General features: G+C 40.5%; 1 protein-coding gene across 6 annotated transcripts in view; it reads right to left on the reverse strand.

Moving 5' to 3' along the window:
* Ttc17 (tetratricopeptide repeat domain 17) overlaps positions 1-19,688 on the reverse strand; it is a 103,775-nt gene that overhangs the window by 68,415 nt on the left and 15,672 nt on the right. For all 6 annotated transcript variants that reach the window (XM_036183670.1, XM_036183674.1, XM_036183672.1 and 3 more), the window contains 11 exons: positions 15,264-15,433; positions 14,539-14,650; positions 14,181-14,312; positions 12,672-12,781; positions 11,767-11,911; positions 11,201-11,340; positions 8,259-8,419; positions 6,124-6,236; positions 3,203-3,349; positions 1,699-1,814; positions 1,377-1,542 (listed from right to left, as the gene is read on the reverse strand). In XM_036183670.1, coding sequence (XP_036039563.1) covers positions 1,377-1,542; positions 1,699-1,814; positions 3,203-3,349; positions 6,124-6,236; positions 8,259-8,419; positions 11,201-11,340; positions 11,767-11,911; positions 12,672-12,781; positions 14,181-14,312; positions 14,539-14,650; positions 15,264-15,433 — 1,512 coding nt within the window. The remainder of the gene's footprint in view (positions 1-1,376; positions 1,543-1,698; positions 1,815-3,202; positions 3,350-6,123; positions 6,237-8,258; positions 8,420-11,200; positions 11,341-11,766; positions 11,912-12,671; positions 12,782-14,180; positions 14,313-14,538; positions 14,651-15,263; positions 15,434-19,688) is intronic.

The following is a 19,688-nucleotide window of genomic DNA, read 5'->3' on the forward strand; positions in this document are numbered from 1 at the left end:
TTTGTGTGTGTGTGACATGTGGAGGCCAGAGGTTGATGCAGGGTGTCCTTCCTCTCCTCCGTTACTCTATTTTTTGAGACACAGTCTCACTGAACTTGGAACTCACTGACTTCTAGACTAGCTGACCAGTAAATGCCAGGAGTCCTCCTGCCTTCACCCATCCTTAGCAAATGACATTATAAACACTTGCCATTACACTCAGCTTTTTACAGAGGTGCAGGGATCTAAACTCAAGTCCCCATGCTTGTGTGGTAAACACTTAACCAATGAGGCAACTCCATATCCCCATGAACTCATAATCATATATACAACATGGGTTTATTAACACAGTAACAAGTATTCATCAGCTTACATATATGCTCTAGTTTCCTTCAACTATGAAAGTTAAAAGATGCACAGACATTCTCTGTCTCTCTCCCTGTTTCTCTTTTCAGTAAAACACTCTCTCACACTAAAGGTATCTTATGTGTGTAGAATCCATTGAGAAATTATCCAGAATCAACAGCATGCAATACTGCATATACTAAAATTCTGCACTCTTCCCAAGCTAGAAAGGACCAGACCTCAATTCAGCTACTTTATCTTCTGCAGTTTGTGTACTTGTGAGCAACTCTAAAGAAAGGTTGTGCCTTCATCATTTTTGTGTTCTGAGAACCTGGTAGATGATTGTTTTTCTGCTTAAGTAAATGTGTACTAAATTTAAGCAGTCACTATCCTAAGTTTAAAATACCACCACCACCACTACCATATTAGTTGCTATGGTTTGTTTTCCTACAAAAAGATAATGCTTTCATTTGTAGTTTTAGAGTAGTTACGTTTGTTAAAATATGGCAATCTACATATTATCTCTGGAGTATACATCTATCTATTTTAATGAAGTACTCTCAGTCATACACAACTAATAAGAACTAAAGAAAACAGTATTAACAGAACTTATTCATAATTTTTCTGGATGGCTATCAAATTAATAGATTCCTAAGGATCTCACATAGGTCCAAAGCAAGTGACGAGGTCAGAGCAGGAGAACTTTCCAGCTTTTAATGACATAAACCTGTGGAGGCTCAGAGGGCACATATAAGTGGAAGCAGTCAGTATGGCCCCAGTAGACAGTTCTGTCTCTGGTCTTCAGAACTCTGGGTTAGAGGCACTTACAGTGCTCAGAAGGACTCCATACACTGCTGCCCCAAGGAACTTTTCTTGCTGCTCTGTTGTTAAGAAGCAGGGCTGACATCTCAGTCATCTCATCAATTCTTAATGCTACTTTAGTTTCTCAGACTGCAAACTAAGCACCTTCCTTCAAGGTTCTGTTCCATCTAAGAGGCTTCTGAAGTCACCCAGAATGGACAGCAATTAACAGCAGCCTAAGTGAGCCTTACTTTGCGTGCATGGTCATCGGGTATTTTGGCTTTCAGATCCATGCGGACCTCTAATTCTTTGACTAAGTAGGACAGAGTGTGGCTTTTTCTGAAGTCAGTTATGGAACAGTCAGGGGTTTGGGCCTCTTCTTCTGAAGAATAATCATCACTGGTCAGTTCGTGGATCCTGGCATAAGAAAAAGGAACAAGATTCATATTTTCAAAGTTTGGGTAAGTTCAAGACAAAGACTTAACCTTTCAAGTCCAAGGCTGGTGCTTTCAAAGAACCGCCAGAAGACAATCATGCAGAATCAGGTGCTTTGCCAAATCCATCAGCACTTGCCTGAGTCCTTTGTTCTCTGGAGGTAGAAAGTATGTTGGCAATTCCCCACCAAGGGGGACTCTGGGATAGCTGTCTGTACAATCTGCTCTTTTAGGCCAAAGAATATGTTGTTTATCCTATGAAAGAAACAAATATTCTCATAGATTATTTTAGACTCAACATTTCAACATGTTCAATGAGTTGTTAAAAGACTGTAGGCATAGTAGGGACTGGAGCAATGTTTCAGAGGTTAAGAGCACTGACTGGTCTTCCAGAGGACCCAGGTTTCATTCCCAGCACCCACATGGCTGCTCACAATTGTTTCTAACTGTAGTTCCAGGGGATCTGATGCCCTCTTCTGGTTTATACAGGCCACTTCATGCATATAATGCACAAACATACAAGCAGACAAAACATTCATATACATAAAAATAAGACAAATAAATCTAAAAAATATTAAAAAATAATTTAGGTATATGTGATGGTTTGAATAAGAATGACCCCATAGGCTTATATATTTGAATGTTTATTCACCAGAAAATGGCACTATTTGAAAGGATTAGAAGAATTAGGAATTATGGCACGTTGCAGGAAGTATGTCATGAGGGGGCATGGCTTTGAGGCTTTAAAAGCCCATGGCAAGCTCAGAGTCTTTCTCTCTGATTTTCAAATGAAATTAATAATGTGCCTGGCACCATAACAGAGGAAAAAAATAAGTCACTGGCCACTTGCAGTCACCTGGGCCTGAAGTTTAGCCTATCTCTGGACTTTATATAATAAGAGGTACATCCTTTGGAGGTGCAGCTTGTAAAGTGTTCTTGAAAGCACATATAAGCTCCTAATATGGATAAAACCAACAAACAACCCCAACCAAAAATCTTTGATCAAATGCCAAAACATAATAATCTCTTTAGTAAGGTAATTCCAATGCTTAAGCAATCCTTCTATCTCAGCTTCCCAACAATTCCTTTAGAAATTTGAAAAATATAATAATTAAATATAAAGGCTGAATTAACTGTTAGAGTAAATAAATATCCAATTAAATTCTGGAATTTTAATGGTAAATAAAAAGTACACATTTTTTTGTACTCATGTCCCGGCTAGCATACAACCTTGCTACCGTACAATTTCTTCATGGTAGCATAGGAATATTTACCAATGTATTCACTGTATGTGTCTTCCATTAGCATAAAGCTTCAAGAGGGCAAGAGCTTATCTACTGTATCTCAGTACCAGCCTAGCATTCAGTACTGACTGGATAAATGAAGAAGACACAAGCTAGTAATTATACGCAGCATGCAAAACTGGAGTCACGGTTTTCATCTGCCCCAGTGGATTGTGAGGAACTCAGTGAAGACCTTACTGATCCATAATTCTGTAACAGAATGTCTTCCATATAAGTTTACTCAGTGTGCCTGCACAAGGCTGGACAGTGTCAGGCCACATTAATCACTGCAGTGGACAGCCACAGCTTTAAGAGTCCATGTCTGCTGGAGAAAATGCCTTTCTCATTCTCTACACTTACCCTATATGCATCAGAGTCACGGCCCCAGACCCAGAGGACAGAGTGGGCTACAGGAGAAGACTTGACAGACTCACTGACATCACTCTGATTTGTAGGAACATCAAAGTTCACGGACATCATACTGGAGGTTGATGAATCATCACCAAACTAGAAAATGAAAAGTTGAATCCAACTGTGAGTGGAAATGGAGTTATGAGAGAGATTTTACTTAAACCAAAAACTTAGCGAACATTTATCAGTAGTCTAATGGAAATTCAGAAGGCAGGTTAGCAATAAGCAGTAGGGTCATTTTCTTCTTAGAACTATGTCCCAGTTGTATGTCCTCATGGACATGCGGTGCAGTAAACAACTTTCACTCAACTCTGCTGTAGAAAGTGAGAAAAAGCATCGGTTACCTTCCTGTCCTTCTACTTCCTTTTTTATGGTTGAGATTCAATGATTAACTAACTAGGTAATTTATTCCTTTCCCTTGCCAAAACTAGAAGGGTTATTATTCTATAAAATTAGTTCTATAGCTAGGATCAAGGAAGCTGAAGAAAGTATTCTTGGGGGCTGGAGAGATGGCTCAGGGTTAAGAGCACTGACTGCTCTTGCAGTGGACCTGCTCAGGTTCCCAGCACCCACATGGTGGCTCACAACCCTTTGTTAACTCCAATTTCAGGGAATCTGACACCCTCTTCTGGTCTCTGTAGGCACCAGGCACACATATGATGCACATTATGTACATGCAGACAAAACACTCATACACATGAAAACAATACAATTTTCAAAAGTATTCTTAGGGGTTTTATGTAGCTGCCATCTAGAGATTATAGACTATTGCCAATGCCACACAATCTTTAGAGCTAAAGAGGGGAAACTAGAAAAATAAAGGGCCACACACATCTATAGCTTTCCTCCAAACCAAGATAAATGATTTGCTACACCTGGAAGACACCATGGTTCTACTGGTTTCATATAGAGAATGAGAAAAAGGACCATGCGAGGGATGGAATAGGAAAGACATGAGGAGAAAGGAGAGAGCATGCTAAATTTGTATTTCTAAGTCTTATGAATAGAAACACACTCTTCTGCTACAGAAGCAATGAAACTGAGGGCACTGATCCAGGGCAGTTCTGAAACAACCAGGACATCATCTGAAAGTCATACTGGATTTCAATCATATTTCTAAACCTTCTTCTCTTCTCCTCAGAATGCTTGGGCTTACAACGGGGAGAGACACTCTCAGATGGTGTGTGTCTGTCTTTATTCATTATCTTGAAAGCCAAACATTGAGGAGTGCTAGTGACTGGTCCATGGAAATCAGAGGAGCATATGCTCCAGATTGCTGCTGCCCCTCCTGAAAGGCCTCTATATCTTTGCTTCTTACTATTTGTGGTAGTTTGAATGTAATTGGCCCCCAAAAGCTCATAGGGAGTGGCACTATTAGGAGGTATGGCTTTGCTTGAGTGGGTATGGCCTTGTTGGAGGAAGTGTGTCACTGTGGAGGTGGGCTTTGTGGTCTCAAATATGCCCAGTGTCTGAGTTCACTTCCTGCTGCCTGCAGATCAAGATGCAGGACTCTCACTCCTTCTCCAGCACCATGTCTGCCTGCAGGCCACCGTGTCATGTCCTACCATGATGATAATGGACTGAACATCTGAACTGTAAGCCGCCCAATTAAACGTTTTATAATTTTTTGTAAGAGTTACCATGGTTGCTGGGCGGTGGCGGCACATGCTTTTAATCCTAGCATGCAGGAGGCAGAGGCAGGCAAATCTCTGTAAGTTTGCCAGCTTGGGCTACACAGTAAGTTCCAGGAAAGGTGCCAAAGCTACACAGAGAAACCCTGTCTTGCAAAACCAAAAAAAAAAAAAAGTTACCATGGTCATGGTGTCTCTACACAGCAATAGAAACCCAAACTAAGACACTATTCCTATTAATGTCGTCTGGGGTTTTTCAAATTAAAGGGCTCAAATTTGCTTATGGTTTGTTCTCTAGAAATGATTTCCTGACTCTTATTTTAACAGTTTGTCTCTGGAAATTTCTCTATGACAATGTACAATGGGTCTTATGAAGGATAAGATAAATGCTGGTTTTGGTTTGGTATCTTTTTTACAGTCATTAATCTGGTTGTGTATGCTCCCTCTATCACTTACCCAGCAACAGTTTCACACCACTCAGTATCATTGTATTTACATACTCTTTCTTGCAAAATAGACAGGCTAGAATGGCTGCATGTACACACGTGTGTGGATAATTATGTGTGTGTCATGTATATATACATGCATACAGAGATGGTTAGAGAAAAGCATACACCTGGCAATGATACTTAATAAATTCTTTTGGTGGCAATATAATTTGTTGGTATTTCTGGAGGGGCAGCATAATGTGATTTTAGAAAAGAAATGGTTCTCTTTCCCACATTTTATGTAGGTCTTATTCATGCCTTAGAACAGTGATTCTCAACCTGTTGGTCAAATATATCAGATTTTTATGTTATGATTCATGGCAGTAGCAAAATTAGTTATGAAGCTGCAACGAAATAATTTCAGGGTTGGGGATCACCACAACATGAGGAACTATATTAAAGGGTTGCAGCATTAGGAAGGTTGAGAACCATTGCCTTAGAAGGAGAAATAAAACTGAGTTAAATAGTAGTAACAATTCAAGTCTAGCTCCCATAACAAAGGGGAAAATAATTAAATGCACATGAATGTAGACACAGTGCTAATGCTTTGGGAAACGGAATATTATCCATGCAGCTGATAATTTACAACAAAACCTGCCTTCATATATTTATTTAATAGACAATAAAAATCTTAAAAGCTTTAAATGGTAGTCACACATTTTAGCAATTTAATTTACAAAAAGTAAAAGGAATAAAACATGATCTATTTATAAGTGAGTTAGTAAGAACTAGAAGAGACCAAGAAAAGGACCTGAACATAGTCCACATTTTCAAAGATATCTCCTCGATGGTAGCGCACAGGTTGGTCCCATTGGCAATGCAAACTATGCTGCTGGTTGACCAGACGGCATATCTGATGGTTTCCTGGGGTGAGAAGAAGTTACACAAATGATAAGCAAGGTCATGCAGTGACAGCGTGCTTTTTCTTAGTGTAAGTCACTCAGCTTTAGTAGTGTGCCTCTTTCTTAGAGTCTAGGCTATCTACACAGAGAAACATTCATTAATATTTAATTAAATGAAATAATTAAAGAAGTCCCAGTTCGGGGCTGGAGAGATGGTTCAGCAGTTAAGAGTACATACTGCTCTTCCAGAAGACCTGAGTTTGGGCCTCTCCACTCACACCAGGTGGCTCACAACCACTAGAACTCCAGCTCCAGGTGGATCTGACACCTCTGGCTGATAAGAACACCTGTATTCAAGTGCTGCACATACCACTCTCCACATGTGCATAATTATAAATCAATCTTTAAAGTCACAGTTTCTTTCTGTAGAAAACAAGGACAGATTAACCCCACTAATTAATTATTCTAGCAATTATATTCTGTTCATGTTGATTACATGGTTTAAAGAGATCTATCTTTACAGAGAGAATTTACTGAATATAGTTCCTAATTTTGTTTCAAATGCCTATGTAAGAGCTCAGGTTCCACAGTACAGATTGATCATTAAATAACCCTAAAACCTGAATATATTCTTTATTCTCAAAATGGCAAATATAAACCATTAGAGGGACTGTAAAAGGGGTGATAAATGGTCACAGCTACGGTCCAACGCTCAAGAGTCCTTCCAGATGACCATACTCATCAAGAGAGGCAGGAACAACTAAAGGCCTTCTAGGACTTTACTCTCCATTGCTGAGTTGTCAGATCTGCTCCCTGGGATCTAATCACCAACAAAATATTCGGAATACAGTCAAATCATCGATCTCTTGCCAACCTAAGTTCCTCTAGACTAGTGGTTCTATTTTTGGGGAAATAGACTTCAAAAGATGCTAATATAGCTATTCATCACCTTCTCCAAAACTAACGAACAAATCATGCACATGAGTGATTCTACGTACAACTATGGAAATGACTTCGGAACTCCTTTGCAACTTATCTCCTGACCTGGGCTAGATTTCCTACTAATTCTAGTCTAAATTCCTATTTCTAAAATAGTATTTGTTTCTAGGAAAGCAAAGGGAAAAAGAACATTTACTTTGGCAGAGTATGCACATGTTGTTTCTAACATTTCTCTGTGTTTACTTAAAGCAGTATTTCTCAACCTGTGGGTCACAAACTCTTTTGGGGGTTGAACGAACTTTCCCCAGGGGTCGCTATTAGACATTTACATTGCGATTCATAACAGTTACAAAATTACAGTTATGAAGTAGCAATGAAAATAATTTCATGGTTGGGGGGGGTCACAACATGAATAACTGTATTAAAAGTTGCAACATTAGGAAGGCTGAGAACCACTGCCTTAGAGGAGTGCCTTGATGCCTGCAGTGTGGTGTTTGTTATGAGGTCAGCAGCTCAGCTCCACCCCATACATCCTGAGTCAGAATTTGCATTGTACCAAGATCTCTAGGAGAATGACATGCATGTTAAAGATGGTTCAGTAGTTCAAAGCACTTGCTGCTCTTACAGAGGACCCAGGTGCAGTTCCCAGCACTTGCACAGGGTGTCTCACAGCTGCCTATAGCTCTGGCTCCAGGAGATTCCATATCCATTTCTAGCCTCTGCAGGCACTGCCAGCACATGGTACACAAACAAGCAGGCACACAAATATATACATAAACTAAAAATAAACAAGCCAAAAGATATAAGTAAGTCAGGCTAGGAGATGGCTCAGTAGGTAAAGGTGCTTGCTGCCAAGCCTGATGACCTGAGTTCCCATATGGTGGAAAGTGAAAACTGACTCCCCTGGTATTCCTCTCCTCTGACTGCCACTCATGCATTGTGGCATACTCAACACATACACACACGCACACACGAATAAATTTTAAAAAGATCTAGAAAAGTCGTAAATATAACTTCATACTGCTTTCAGGCTACATAGAAAGTCTGCCAGTCAAGTGTGCTGGCAGTGGATTTCCCACCTGCGTGCACTCGGGACACTACTCACCCAGCTGTGCCTCTTTTGCCATCTGAGTCTCGTGGATGATGTTGCGCAAGATCTGCTCCTCCTGGATGAGCTTATGTTTCTCTAGGATCTCCTGCTGCCGCAGGTAGTGGTCATGCTGCTTCTGGTACTCTTTCAATTCATTCAGTGTTCTCTGGAGGGACCTTAACATTTTTAATATCAGAAAAAGCCAGACCTTGAAAAATCACCAATTTAAAAAACTTGCTTAAATATATGAACTTTATGGTTATCAGCAATAACTGTTTTTGTTTTTTCGAGACAGGGTTTCTCTGTGTAGCTTTGCACCTTTCCTGGAACTCGCTTTGTAGACCAGGCTGGCCTCGAACTCACAGAGATCTGCCTGGCTCTGCCTCCCCGCCACCACCGCCTGGCCAGCAACAATTGTTATTCATAAAAACTTTATACCACAAATTCAAGAATAATAATGTTAAATAAATGCTATTTTAAAAATTAATACTTGAGAAACATTAAAATTTAAATTATTACTTAAGAAAAAACATAAATGCAAAGGCATTCTCAAAATCAAATGATGTGTTGGGTTTTTCATGTCATAAAACTCAGAAATCACCTGCCTTGTTTTCCCATGACTTCTAACTGAGCACATGCTAAGGGCAAGGCAGAGCAGAGGGGACTGTGGTGAGTCTGCTGTGGGGTCCTCCCCAGCTGAACTGGACTGTCTGTAAAATGTGCTCTCTCCCTTATGCTTCCTTTCTCCACAGTCAAACAGCAATGCCGCCCACCCAGCCGCCTAAGCTGAAAACATCATCTCCTCAAATGTTTACACATCACTATGGGGAACAGACAAAAGACAGATCTGGACAATAGAACCATGCATTGAAATTTCACATAGTACAACATAAATTTGCACATTTTTATGTCTCTATAAGTCAGCTAAAATGAATTTAGGGTTGAGGCTATGTCAGAGAACTTGCCTAGCAAGTACAAGTCCTGGGTTTACTCCTTTGCATCATATAGAAAGATGATACACAAATACATAAGTAATTAAAAACTGGATCTGTGCTGGCTAGTTTTATGTTAACTTGACACAAGATAGAGTCATCTAAGAAGGGGAAGTACACTGAGAAAATGCTTCCATAAGATTGGGCTTCAGGCAAGCCTGTGGGCATTTTCTTTATTAATAATTGATATATGAGGGCCCATCCCATAGCAGGATGTGCCACTCATGGACTGATGGTCCTAGGTGCTATAAGAAAGCAGGTTGAGCAAGCATTCCTGTATGGCCTCTGCACCAGTTTCTGCTTCCAGGTTCCTGCCCTGACTTCCCTCAGTGATGGACTGTGAGCTCTAATTGGAATAAACACTTCCTTCCCAAGTTCCTTTTGGTTATGGTGTTTTATCACAGGGATATTTATTCCACTGACATTCAAAATCATCTTAGAATCCTTTTCTCATTTTCATTTTTATTGGCCATAGTATCCTGATCTCATATTCTAGTTTCTTAAAACAGAGAAATATTGTTTAGAAATATTCATCACCATCTGATTTCAATGAGCCAACTTCCTGACTATGTTTAAACCCTGGAACTTTATTATACACTGTATTATAACATGGAGAATTTAGACCTGTAAAGACTGTGAGGGAGTGAGTTCGGGTACTAAGAATTACATTGGAAGATGCTCAGTCAGGGCATATGCATTCTGATCCAGTAGAAGAGAAACCATTTACAAGGAAGCAAGCTTGCTACCAACCCTTCTATCTCACTACATAATGCTTTAAATGGATTAGGAAATGAATAAATTAATGGGTTCTAAATTCCACCTTAATTTTTTAATAACCAAAATAGACCCAAAATAAGAAGGTTAATTCTGAGGAATAAAAAAATTTTCTTCTGAATCATATCAGCTTTCTTAGCTGGCATTATTATCTATGGAAGCAAACATATTTTGCTAAAAATCCTGATAGGATCAAGTACAAAAGAGTTTCACTGCTGTTCAACCAACATACACCCAATGAAAATGTGGGTTAAAAGCAATGTCTGACCCTATGAGCTAAAGGCTTAAAGATAGATCAAATGCTGTATGTACACATGACTTCACCAACACACTGTATTCTGTTAAAATACAACTAATCAGCAGAATTTCTGCATATCCAGAACCTCCCAAGAGCACCAACTGTCGCGATTGCAGCCAGAGGTCAAAAGGATAGGAATGGTGCCTCACACGTGTGATCCTAGTACGCGGGAGGCTAAGACAGGAGGACTGCTGAGAGCTCACAGCGAGTCTGGGCACACAGTGAGTTCTAGGTTAGTCTGAGTCTGGGTGGTTTGAACAAGAATGATCTCATATATTTGAGTGCTTGGTCTGAAGTTTGTGGAACCATTTTGGGAAGGATTAGGAGGTGTGGTCTTGTTGGTAGAGGTGTCAGTGGGTATGGGCTTTGAGGTTTTAAAAGCTCACACCAGGTTCAGTTTCTCTCTTTCTCTGCTGCTACTTGTGGATCAAATGTAGGCCCTCAGCTCCCACTCCAGCACCATGACTGACTGTCTGCTGCCATGTTCTCTGTCATGATGATTATGAACTAACCCTCTGAAACTGTGAGCAAGTCCCAACTAAATGCTCTCTTTTACAAGTTGCCATGGCCAGGCTGTCTCTTTGAAGCAATGGAAAAGTAACTAAGACACTGGGCTATAGAACGAAACTGTCTGAAAACCACCAACCAACCTGTAAAGATCTAAACTGAGAGCTTTTCATTACAATGTTCTCTATTCCTGGCACTGACATGGTTGGAGAGTCGGGGAGCTGTCACCGAACTGTGCTAAGCCACTTGGATTTGGTGAACAGGGATGGACCTGCAGTATGAAGAGGTTTTCTCCTCAACTGTTTTGACCATGTTAAGGTGACGCCATGGTTTTAACCCAAGAGTCTCTGGTGTTGGTGCTTCAGTGCAGTTTTCCTTCCAGTTACCTATGCTGAGCCTCTAGCTTCTGCTCCAGTTTTTGCTGACACAGGACAGCATGCTTCCTCTTTATAGCTTGCTCAAACCCAGGTTTGGCCTGCAGAGCATGGTCGTAACAGAGCACCGAGTGGTTATATTCCCCGAGCATCTGGGGAGACAAAACAAATACACACATACATAACACAGTGGAAGAAATGTTAACCATGGCTGGTTGCATCTGTCCAAAGCCCTGATGATTTATGAAGTCTTATCTACCTTATTGTGTAATGAGAATTGTTTTGATCCATCCCCACAACAGCAAGGCATACTATGGCTGCAAAGGCCTGCTATCCTTAAAAAGTTTAGCCTGCAGTTTAGAACTTCAGTTTACTTCTATTTCTGTCCAAAAGCTAAGAGCATTATGACACAGTATTGAGGTGATTTTTTCCCTTCCCACCGATTACTTTATTTCCATTGTTCAGACAGAAGTGGAAAGGAAAAAGCAGTCTCCTGAGAGAAAAAGAAGATGAAAGAAACAAGGCCCAGCTCCTTCTAGCAATTGTTCTAGCTCCACAAACAGAAAAGTAGTATTTACTGCATATATATTCCCCAGTGTATAGTAGCTGGTGAAGAAGTCGCTGTCATCCAGAGCAGCATGGACCACGACAGCAGCATCAGCAGAGAAATGTGCTCTGTGTAGAACATTGGCTAAATTGACCAGAGCAATGTCTTTATTGTGCCTAGAAGAGAAGAACGCAGTTAGAGGTCAGGGAGCACATGCCATAATTCTGTGTATCTACTCCTCATGTTTCACATCTCATTTTAAAATTACTGACAATCCTTCCTCAACCTCATAGCTACAAATGTTGCCACAAAAAATAAGATCTCGCAGACATTTTATGGTTTAAAAATTCACTTATGGCTTATATTTGATTAAAGAGAAGTCCATTTGGGGGCTGGGGAGATGGTTCAGGGCTCTGACCTTCAGCACCCACATAAAAGCCTGGTGCAGTGACAGTGTCACTTTAAGTACAGGAGGGTCCCAGGAGCCTGCTGACCAATCAGCTAATCTAACAAAAATGTCAAACTTCAGGTTCAGTGAGAGACTCTATCTTAAAAGTAAGGTGGACAGTGACAGAGGAAGACACTTGATGTAGCTCTCTGGCCTCTACACATGCAATGTGTGGGTATAGGCACACATGCACATACACCTGCACACATACAACTCACGCTAATGCCTCCAGTGTATGTCCTGGCAATAATATCTCATGTGAATGACAGCCTATTTACCTTATAAAGATAATGAAAAGTATATTACACAGTTTTCACTTGGAACTTACTGACATCTGTGATCTTTTATTTTTGTGATGAGCTAATTTAAGAGATGGAGAAGTGAGTAATTATAACACGACATTGGTTCTTCTTGTTCCCCATGTGTTACTCTTTACCAATCCTCAGTGCTGTGGCTAATCAGGAGGTGCTGAAGAAGAGGAATCTTACCTGGAAGAGAAGTGAAGTGCTCGCATGGCACACTCCACTACCTGATACGGTTCATTTTTTATTCTCCAGTAAAATGAAGCCAGGTTATACAGTACCCACGAGGAAGAGTTCTAGGAGGAATCAGAACAATAGTCACAGCCAAGGGAGGACAGTTTCTTCGACTGAGGATGTTCAACATGAGCACAACTCAAAGACTGGCCCTTCTGAAACTCAAGATGAAGAAAGCAAGACAAACTACTGAGATAAGAACACAGGGATGCAGCCCAAAGACTCCTGTCCAAAGAACCTGGGAGAGCCATGGTGGGAGGCTGAGGCAGGAGGATTGTCAAGACTTTGAGGCTGGTCTGGGCTACACAGTGAGGTCCAGTCTAGACTGGACCTCCTAGTGAGAACTGTCTCTCTTAAGGAAACACACAAAGGAATAAGCAATAAAGTCCTGTCAGTGAGGGAGCATCCCACCCCAATTTTCCTGATTCCTCAAGTTCTGTGAATGCAAACTCACCTTTGGAAAGACAAGGTGAAGAGGTTACCCTTCAGTATAAAAGTCAGAAATGCATTTGAAAATAAAACTGTTTTCTTACTTTTATTCAAAAATTCCCCTCAATATACAGAGCTAAGTATCTGAATAAACTATACATAAATGTTGTAATAATATATTTTATCTAATACTACCATAATGAATACTGCTTAAAACAGAACTATATTTTCTTCTTGAGATGAGGTCTCATGGAGTCCCAGGTGGCCTCCAACTTCCTATGTAGTCCAGGATGACTGTGAACTTCTGATGCTCCTGCCTCTGCCTCCAGAGCATGGAATCACAAGCATGCACCACCTGGTTTATGCAATGCTGAACTGGAAGTCAGGACCACACGAGGGCTGAGCAAGCACTGCACCAACTGAGCTAGACACCCCAGCCTGGGGCTCCTTAGGAACAGAGAAGGAAAGAGCAACAAGTGTCTTCTGAATCCCCACACCTGCCGAAATGACACATCTCACTCTTGGCTCGCTTTCCATAATTCCCTACTTCCCTTAGTTTCTAGAGCTGGGGTCTCTGTGTTGCCCATGCTGGTCTTGAGCTGGTGGGTTGAAGAGAGTCTCCGAACTCAGCCTCAGAAGCAGCTGAGACTGTGGGCACACACTACCAGGGAGAAGTTCTTGTGAGAAAACTAGAGAAGATTATAGTGGTAACTGGGAAGAGAGCAGTGGTAATGTGTACCATGTACAGATGCATCAATGGTTAATTTTCTTACAAACTTAACTGATATAATCTAGTTTATAAGCCCCATTGCTTCTACTAGGATTTTTTTTTTTTTTTTTCCCTTTTCTTGAATTAGTTTAATCTTTTCAGTATCTCCTCCTGGTAAAAGAAATGACTCTACCTATACCTCTCTCCTGATGAATGTTGTATTTTGTACCAATGTAATCATTACTCTGGATCCTCTATCCTGAAAGGAACACATCCCTGTGCACACACAGTTTCTTGGCTCAGTCAGTCACTGGGTGACTCACCTTCTGCAGGCCTTCATGAATGAGGTGACCTATGTCATCGATACTTCTTCCTAAGCGTTTAGATAAGTATGTGAAGATCGGATCTTCTTTAGGTAAAAGAGGGGCAGATAGATTCACTCTCTCTTGCACACCCTAAAGAAGGAGGCAATTTGAAAAACACAGTAAAAAACAGTAGAGGATGTAAGACGTAAGAAACTCAGTATCCCGTAGCATTTATTTTAAAGTAGTTTTAAGATCTAAGACTCACAGGTAAAATTATAAAGTGGTTTGTGAGAAAAGAATAAAAATATTTTTAAAACATAAGACCAAATAATAGAAAAACAGATGTCCCTCCCAAACTCTAAAGTTCTCCACTTACTCGTAAGTGCTGAAAAGCATGTATACTATATGGAAGTTCTAGAATTTTAGTGCAATCAGGTTGCTCCGGATCTGGAGGGACAGGAGATTCTGTGTCTATAAAATCCTCAGGGCTGAAATCAAGAAGCAGTTAGTGAATGAAAGAGGTACAACAATACTTTGAGGAACATCCAGTTTTCTCACAGTCTCCCTGTACCTCAACCTTATAAGCAACAGTACTCAGCCAACATCTGTGCCTTTCCAAATAGCTGCCATAAGAAGTCAAGTATTTGGGGAACTCAAATTAAAAGAGACGGGGCAAGAATCAGAAAATAGTTGTAGCTAAGATGGTGGTCTTTCAAAGATTGGTAAATTACTGCTCAAGTTTTTCTAGAAATGTCAAATCAAGGGAGAGTGCCACTGAAAGCCTTTCCATGTTCTTATAGTTACTGATTTTGAAGGGCTGTCTTTGCAGTATGGTAGATGAAACTGTTTTAACTTGCACATATACTCTAAATTCCAAGAAGTATTTCCACATGTTTACTGGGCACTTGTGTTTTATTTTTTTTACTGTAAATAGCTCAGTTTTATATTGTGGTATGAAATATATCTTAATTGATTTGCAAGTTTCCTTCATACATTATGTACTTTGAACTTTCAAATTTCAATAAACTCATCAGTGATGAATCTTAACTGTCAGGAACTTCTTTCTTACTGATTCAGGCCTTGGAAAGAGAACTGCTTTACCTGATATCCTTGCTCTCCAGAGTAATATATGTGCCGTCATAGAGATCCAGGTCTCCCAAGGGCACCTTGGCCTTGATGCAGTCAGGATCTTCTTTATTGTGTCTCTGTTCTAGTCCTGTGTCTCTGTCCTCATTCTCTTCTATGTGAATTTTTTGAGCAACTAATTGCTTCTAGTAAGAAAATAAAAACACAACAGGGACCTATGAGATGGCTCAGCAGTTAAAGGCACTTGCTACCGGGCCTGAGGATCTGACCATTTCCAGAACTCACATGATAGAACAGGAGAACTTCCTACAAATAGCTTTCTAATTGTCATGCATTTATGCATGTATCTACGTGTGCTTTTGCACACACAGACACACACACACACAAACATAAGTGAGCATGCATGCATACCTCCACACACAAATAAATGTAAGTTAAGGGAAAAAATGGATTCAGCTAGATGTCACTGAAATCAAAAGAGAATTTAATGAGCACTGAACTAGTCAGAAGAAGGCACAGATTCTGAAGTGCCCTTAATTACCCTAGTTATCACCAGCCTCTCTAAAAGGTATCCATATGCAGGACTCATTTGTTCTGTTATGAAACATTATTTTGATAATGTACATGCTGATTCAAAATAAAAACTCAATTCTTTACATAAATGGTCTTATGTTGATGTACTGCTGTACATCTTGTTAAACTTAACACTATATTTTCACATTTGCCTGCATTACTTATCGCTCTTAGATTTTCCACATGAATGTATGTATAAAAATGTATCTTTTTTTTTTTTTTTTGTCAATGCTTAGGTTGTTTCCCTAAACTTTTTTCATAACTTTAAAAACAAAACAAAATGCCAGGGGCTAGAGAGATGGCTCAGTAGTTAAGAGCACTGGCTGCTCTTCAGAGAACTTGAGCTCAGTTGCCAGCACCCACATCAAGTGGCTCACAACAGCCTATAATTCCAACTGTAAGGGATCTATCTGATGTCTTCCTCTGGTGCCCATGGACACTCACATTCACATGCATATACCTGACCCACATTCACAAGTTCTTTTTAATTAAAAAATACCTTAAAACTAAAATAGTGGTTAACTGGGCCAAAAACTTCTATCTGGGCAGGACACAGGTCCTAGAAGAAAGCTTAGTACCAGTATTCAGTTTAAACTGTAGTGTAAATCCTTATCACTATACCATAGATTAGCATCTCTCAGTCTTCATCAGAGAGGCTTCATTCTGCTGTGGATGGTGAGTAATGCAGAGAACTACAGTAGTCAAGGTGCAGAGAACAAGAGGCTGGGGAGGCCTAGCTCTATTGGGACATCTACATCAAACTCACACTGCAAGGCTCTTGTTGCACAAGAGGGGGTGGAGAGTGTTAAGAGTCAGAGACAGTAGAGAACACCATCTCATACAGACACGACAGGCTACTGCATACATAAACTCACAGCAGCTGTGAAGCCTTCAAAGACCAAGCCGAGAAAATCCCAGCACCAATTGGGGAAGGGTGAGCCTTCCCACAGTCCCACCCCTAGCAGAGGAGCTATTGGTAACCGACGGCTGTTGGGGGTATCAGTTTACTTTCCTCTAACAGGCTTGCCCATGTTCAGTGCAAGCATTCTGGCAGGACTACACCTAGGCGTTTGGAGGTCAGAGGACAGTATGTGAGAGTGAGTTCTCTCCTTCCATCATGCTGGTTCTGGAGACTCAACTCGATCACCAAGGTTAGCTTACCCTTACCCACTTATCAACCCTAGATCTGATTTAGACACTGTTAAATCTGTTCTTCATGATGATTATAAAAATTCTACCAGCAGACCATGACAGAGTCCATATCCTTAACCTTATTTTTTATTTGATGTGCTCTGATGGGTATGACATATCATTAGGTTTTAACTATCATGGGAGGTCATGTTACTGTGAACGGCTATATCATACTCCTTCGTGTCCTACCACACCTCATAAGATAATTTTACATCACTGTTCTATGGACTCAGGCCTACACAACATGATCTTAGAAATCTTGTGGCCCTCTAGTAGGTAGTCTAACTGTATGTTTTAGCTACTGAGAATGTTACTATACAGGCAGTGGCTTCTCTGTCAGCCTTCTCTTCCCTGGCTTATGGATCAGGGACATGGTAAACAGATCAGAAAGTCAGGCCCAAAATAATTGGATTCAGCCAGGTGAGATGACATGGATCTATAATCCCAACACTTGGAAGGTAAAAAAGCCAGGAGGATCAGAAATTCAAGGAAAGCCTCAGCTACACCATCATATATCCTATGTACTTCCACTCTATTTTTCTTTTTACATAGTAGATCCTTCACATTTTCATTCAAGTGAGGGTCTGTGGTTGGGAAACGTTCTGCCTATGTGCCAGAAAACATCTTCACCCTGACTTCATTCTTGAATGAATTTTACCTTTGGTTGTGAGCCTAGCCTTTAATGGCTGAGCCATCTCTCCAGCCCTTGAATGAATTTTAAATCTCAGCCCATATCTACTTCATCTTTGTAATTATTCAGGTCGAATACTCCACAAGTCTCCTATGACTCATGTTCTGAAGCGGCTTCTAGGATCTGCCCAGTTCCCAAGTCAGAGCCAGATCTTACTGAGCACTGTAGAGCTTTACTCCATGATGCTGACCTGAGGGTACAGCTACTGCTGGCTGACTTGTCTTTTGTATTCATCAGCCTTTACTTTAACTTTCTGCTAATCTTCTCCTCAGATCCTTTGTAAGAGCAAAACTTGGCTCTACCCATATGGAAGCAGTAAGCCTGGTCCTGTCCCTTCATCTTACCCAGAGTATGGTCAGAGTCTTAGCTCCACAGACACCACAGGCTGTGCGTGGCTGTGTTCCCCATAGTGTTTCTACTCACTTCCGATTTCGTGGGTGGGCTTCCACTGCAGTTAGGCTTGGCCATTCATTTTTATATCTGTATTTGTATCTCACCTGTCATTCCTATCTATAGGAAGTAAGCACAAATTCCTACATTGAACTCACTTCAAAATGGGTGGATCCAGTCATTTTTCCTTTGCATTTCACTTACTGGATGAATTAATCACATTTCCCCCTATATATCATTAAACTGAATTTTATTTATGCCATTACAAAAGTAACAACAGTAAGCAGACATAATGTTTTTATGTATCTAAAAGTAAAAACTAACTTCTGAACCATTGCCATTTATTTGAACACTATGTTTAAGTAAAAACAGGTCATGCTTCAAAACATGAATCCCTACAAAGAAATCTATTGTTGTATTCCTGATATCAGTGGAAAAAATATCAACATTTCCAATGTTGTAAGTGATGAAACCAGTAGTATCAGGGTGAGAGTCTTATTTTAAAATATTGTGACACTGGATTCTACATTCTAAAAACACTACACCTGTGGGTGCTAGTTCACAGGTGCAAAAAGCCTTTCCCTTACACTTCACACAAATTAAACATCTGCAGACACATATATGCTGAAAGAGGTACCAATTTGAACTTATGTCAGTGAAATTCAGGGCTTAGTGTGACCAGAAAATGAATTATTGACTTAGTTTAATGGGAAGCTGATTTTCAAGTTAAGAGATAAGCCAATGGAGTAAGGAAGGACAGCTCAGTGGTACAATGCTTGCCCATTCTGCTCTGGGTTCAATGTCTACAAAACTGTTCTAGTGAAGTAGGTTTTGTTTTTTTCTCTCTTTTAACAATGTGACACAAGCTATGGTCATTTGGGACGTGGGAACCTTAGCTGAGAAAATGCCTCCGTCAGATTGGCCCACAGACTAGTCTATGGGGGCACTTTCTTGATCATAATGATTGATGAGAGTCCAGCCCACTGTGAGTGGTGCCAGCCCTGGGCAGGTAGTTCTCAGAGTTATAAAAAAGGTAGCTGACCATGAGCCAGTAAGCAGTGTGCCTCTGTGGTCTCTGTTTCAGTTCCTGCCTCCAGGTTCCTGCCCTGATGTCCTTCATGATGGACTGTGATGGGGATGCATAAGCCAAATAAACCCTTTCCTCTCCAGGTTTGGAGGGGCAGTCATGTCCTTTTCTAATAGAAAGCAAACTAAGAAAGAAAAATAACAAAAATTCCCCAAACCAAAACACAAAAGAAACACAAAGAACAAGTCCTGAGCCTTGTGCCTTTCTTTCTGCCGTGCCTGCCTTGAGAACCTGAGCGGGTCTTGGTTTTAGGTCCTTCCGTCTAAACTGAGACGGTCCTTCAGGTTCCTTCCTGCCTCAGCACTTCACGCTGCACTCATTATCCCAGTACGTTCTGACTCTCGTCTGGCACTTGACTTTTTCTATAACTTGTCTCCTTAAAATTTAGATATAATTTACATTATAATTTTCAAGTTGATAGTTTATGGGAGAAGATTTAGTTTTTCCAATCACTGCATATTATTGAGCAAACCCAGCTCATAGATATAAATGGTAAAAATCAGTGCCT

This window comes from Onychomys torridus, chromosome 4 (assembly GCF_903995425.1).
Source record: "Onychomys torridus chromosome 4, mOncTor1.1, whole genome shotgun sequence".
Taxonomy (NCBI): Eukaryota; Metazoa; Chordata; class Mammalia; order Rodentia; family Cricetidae; genus Onychomys; species Onychomys torridus.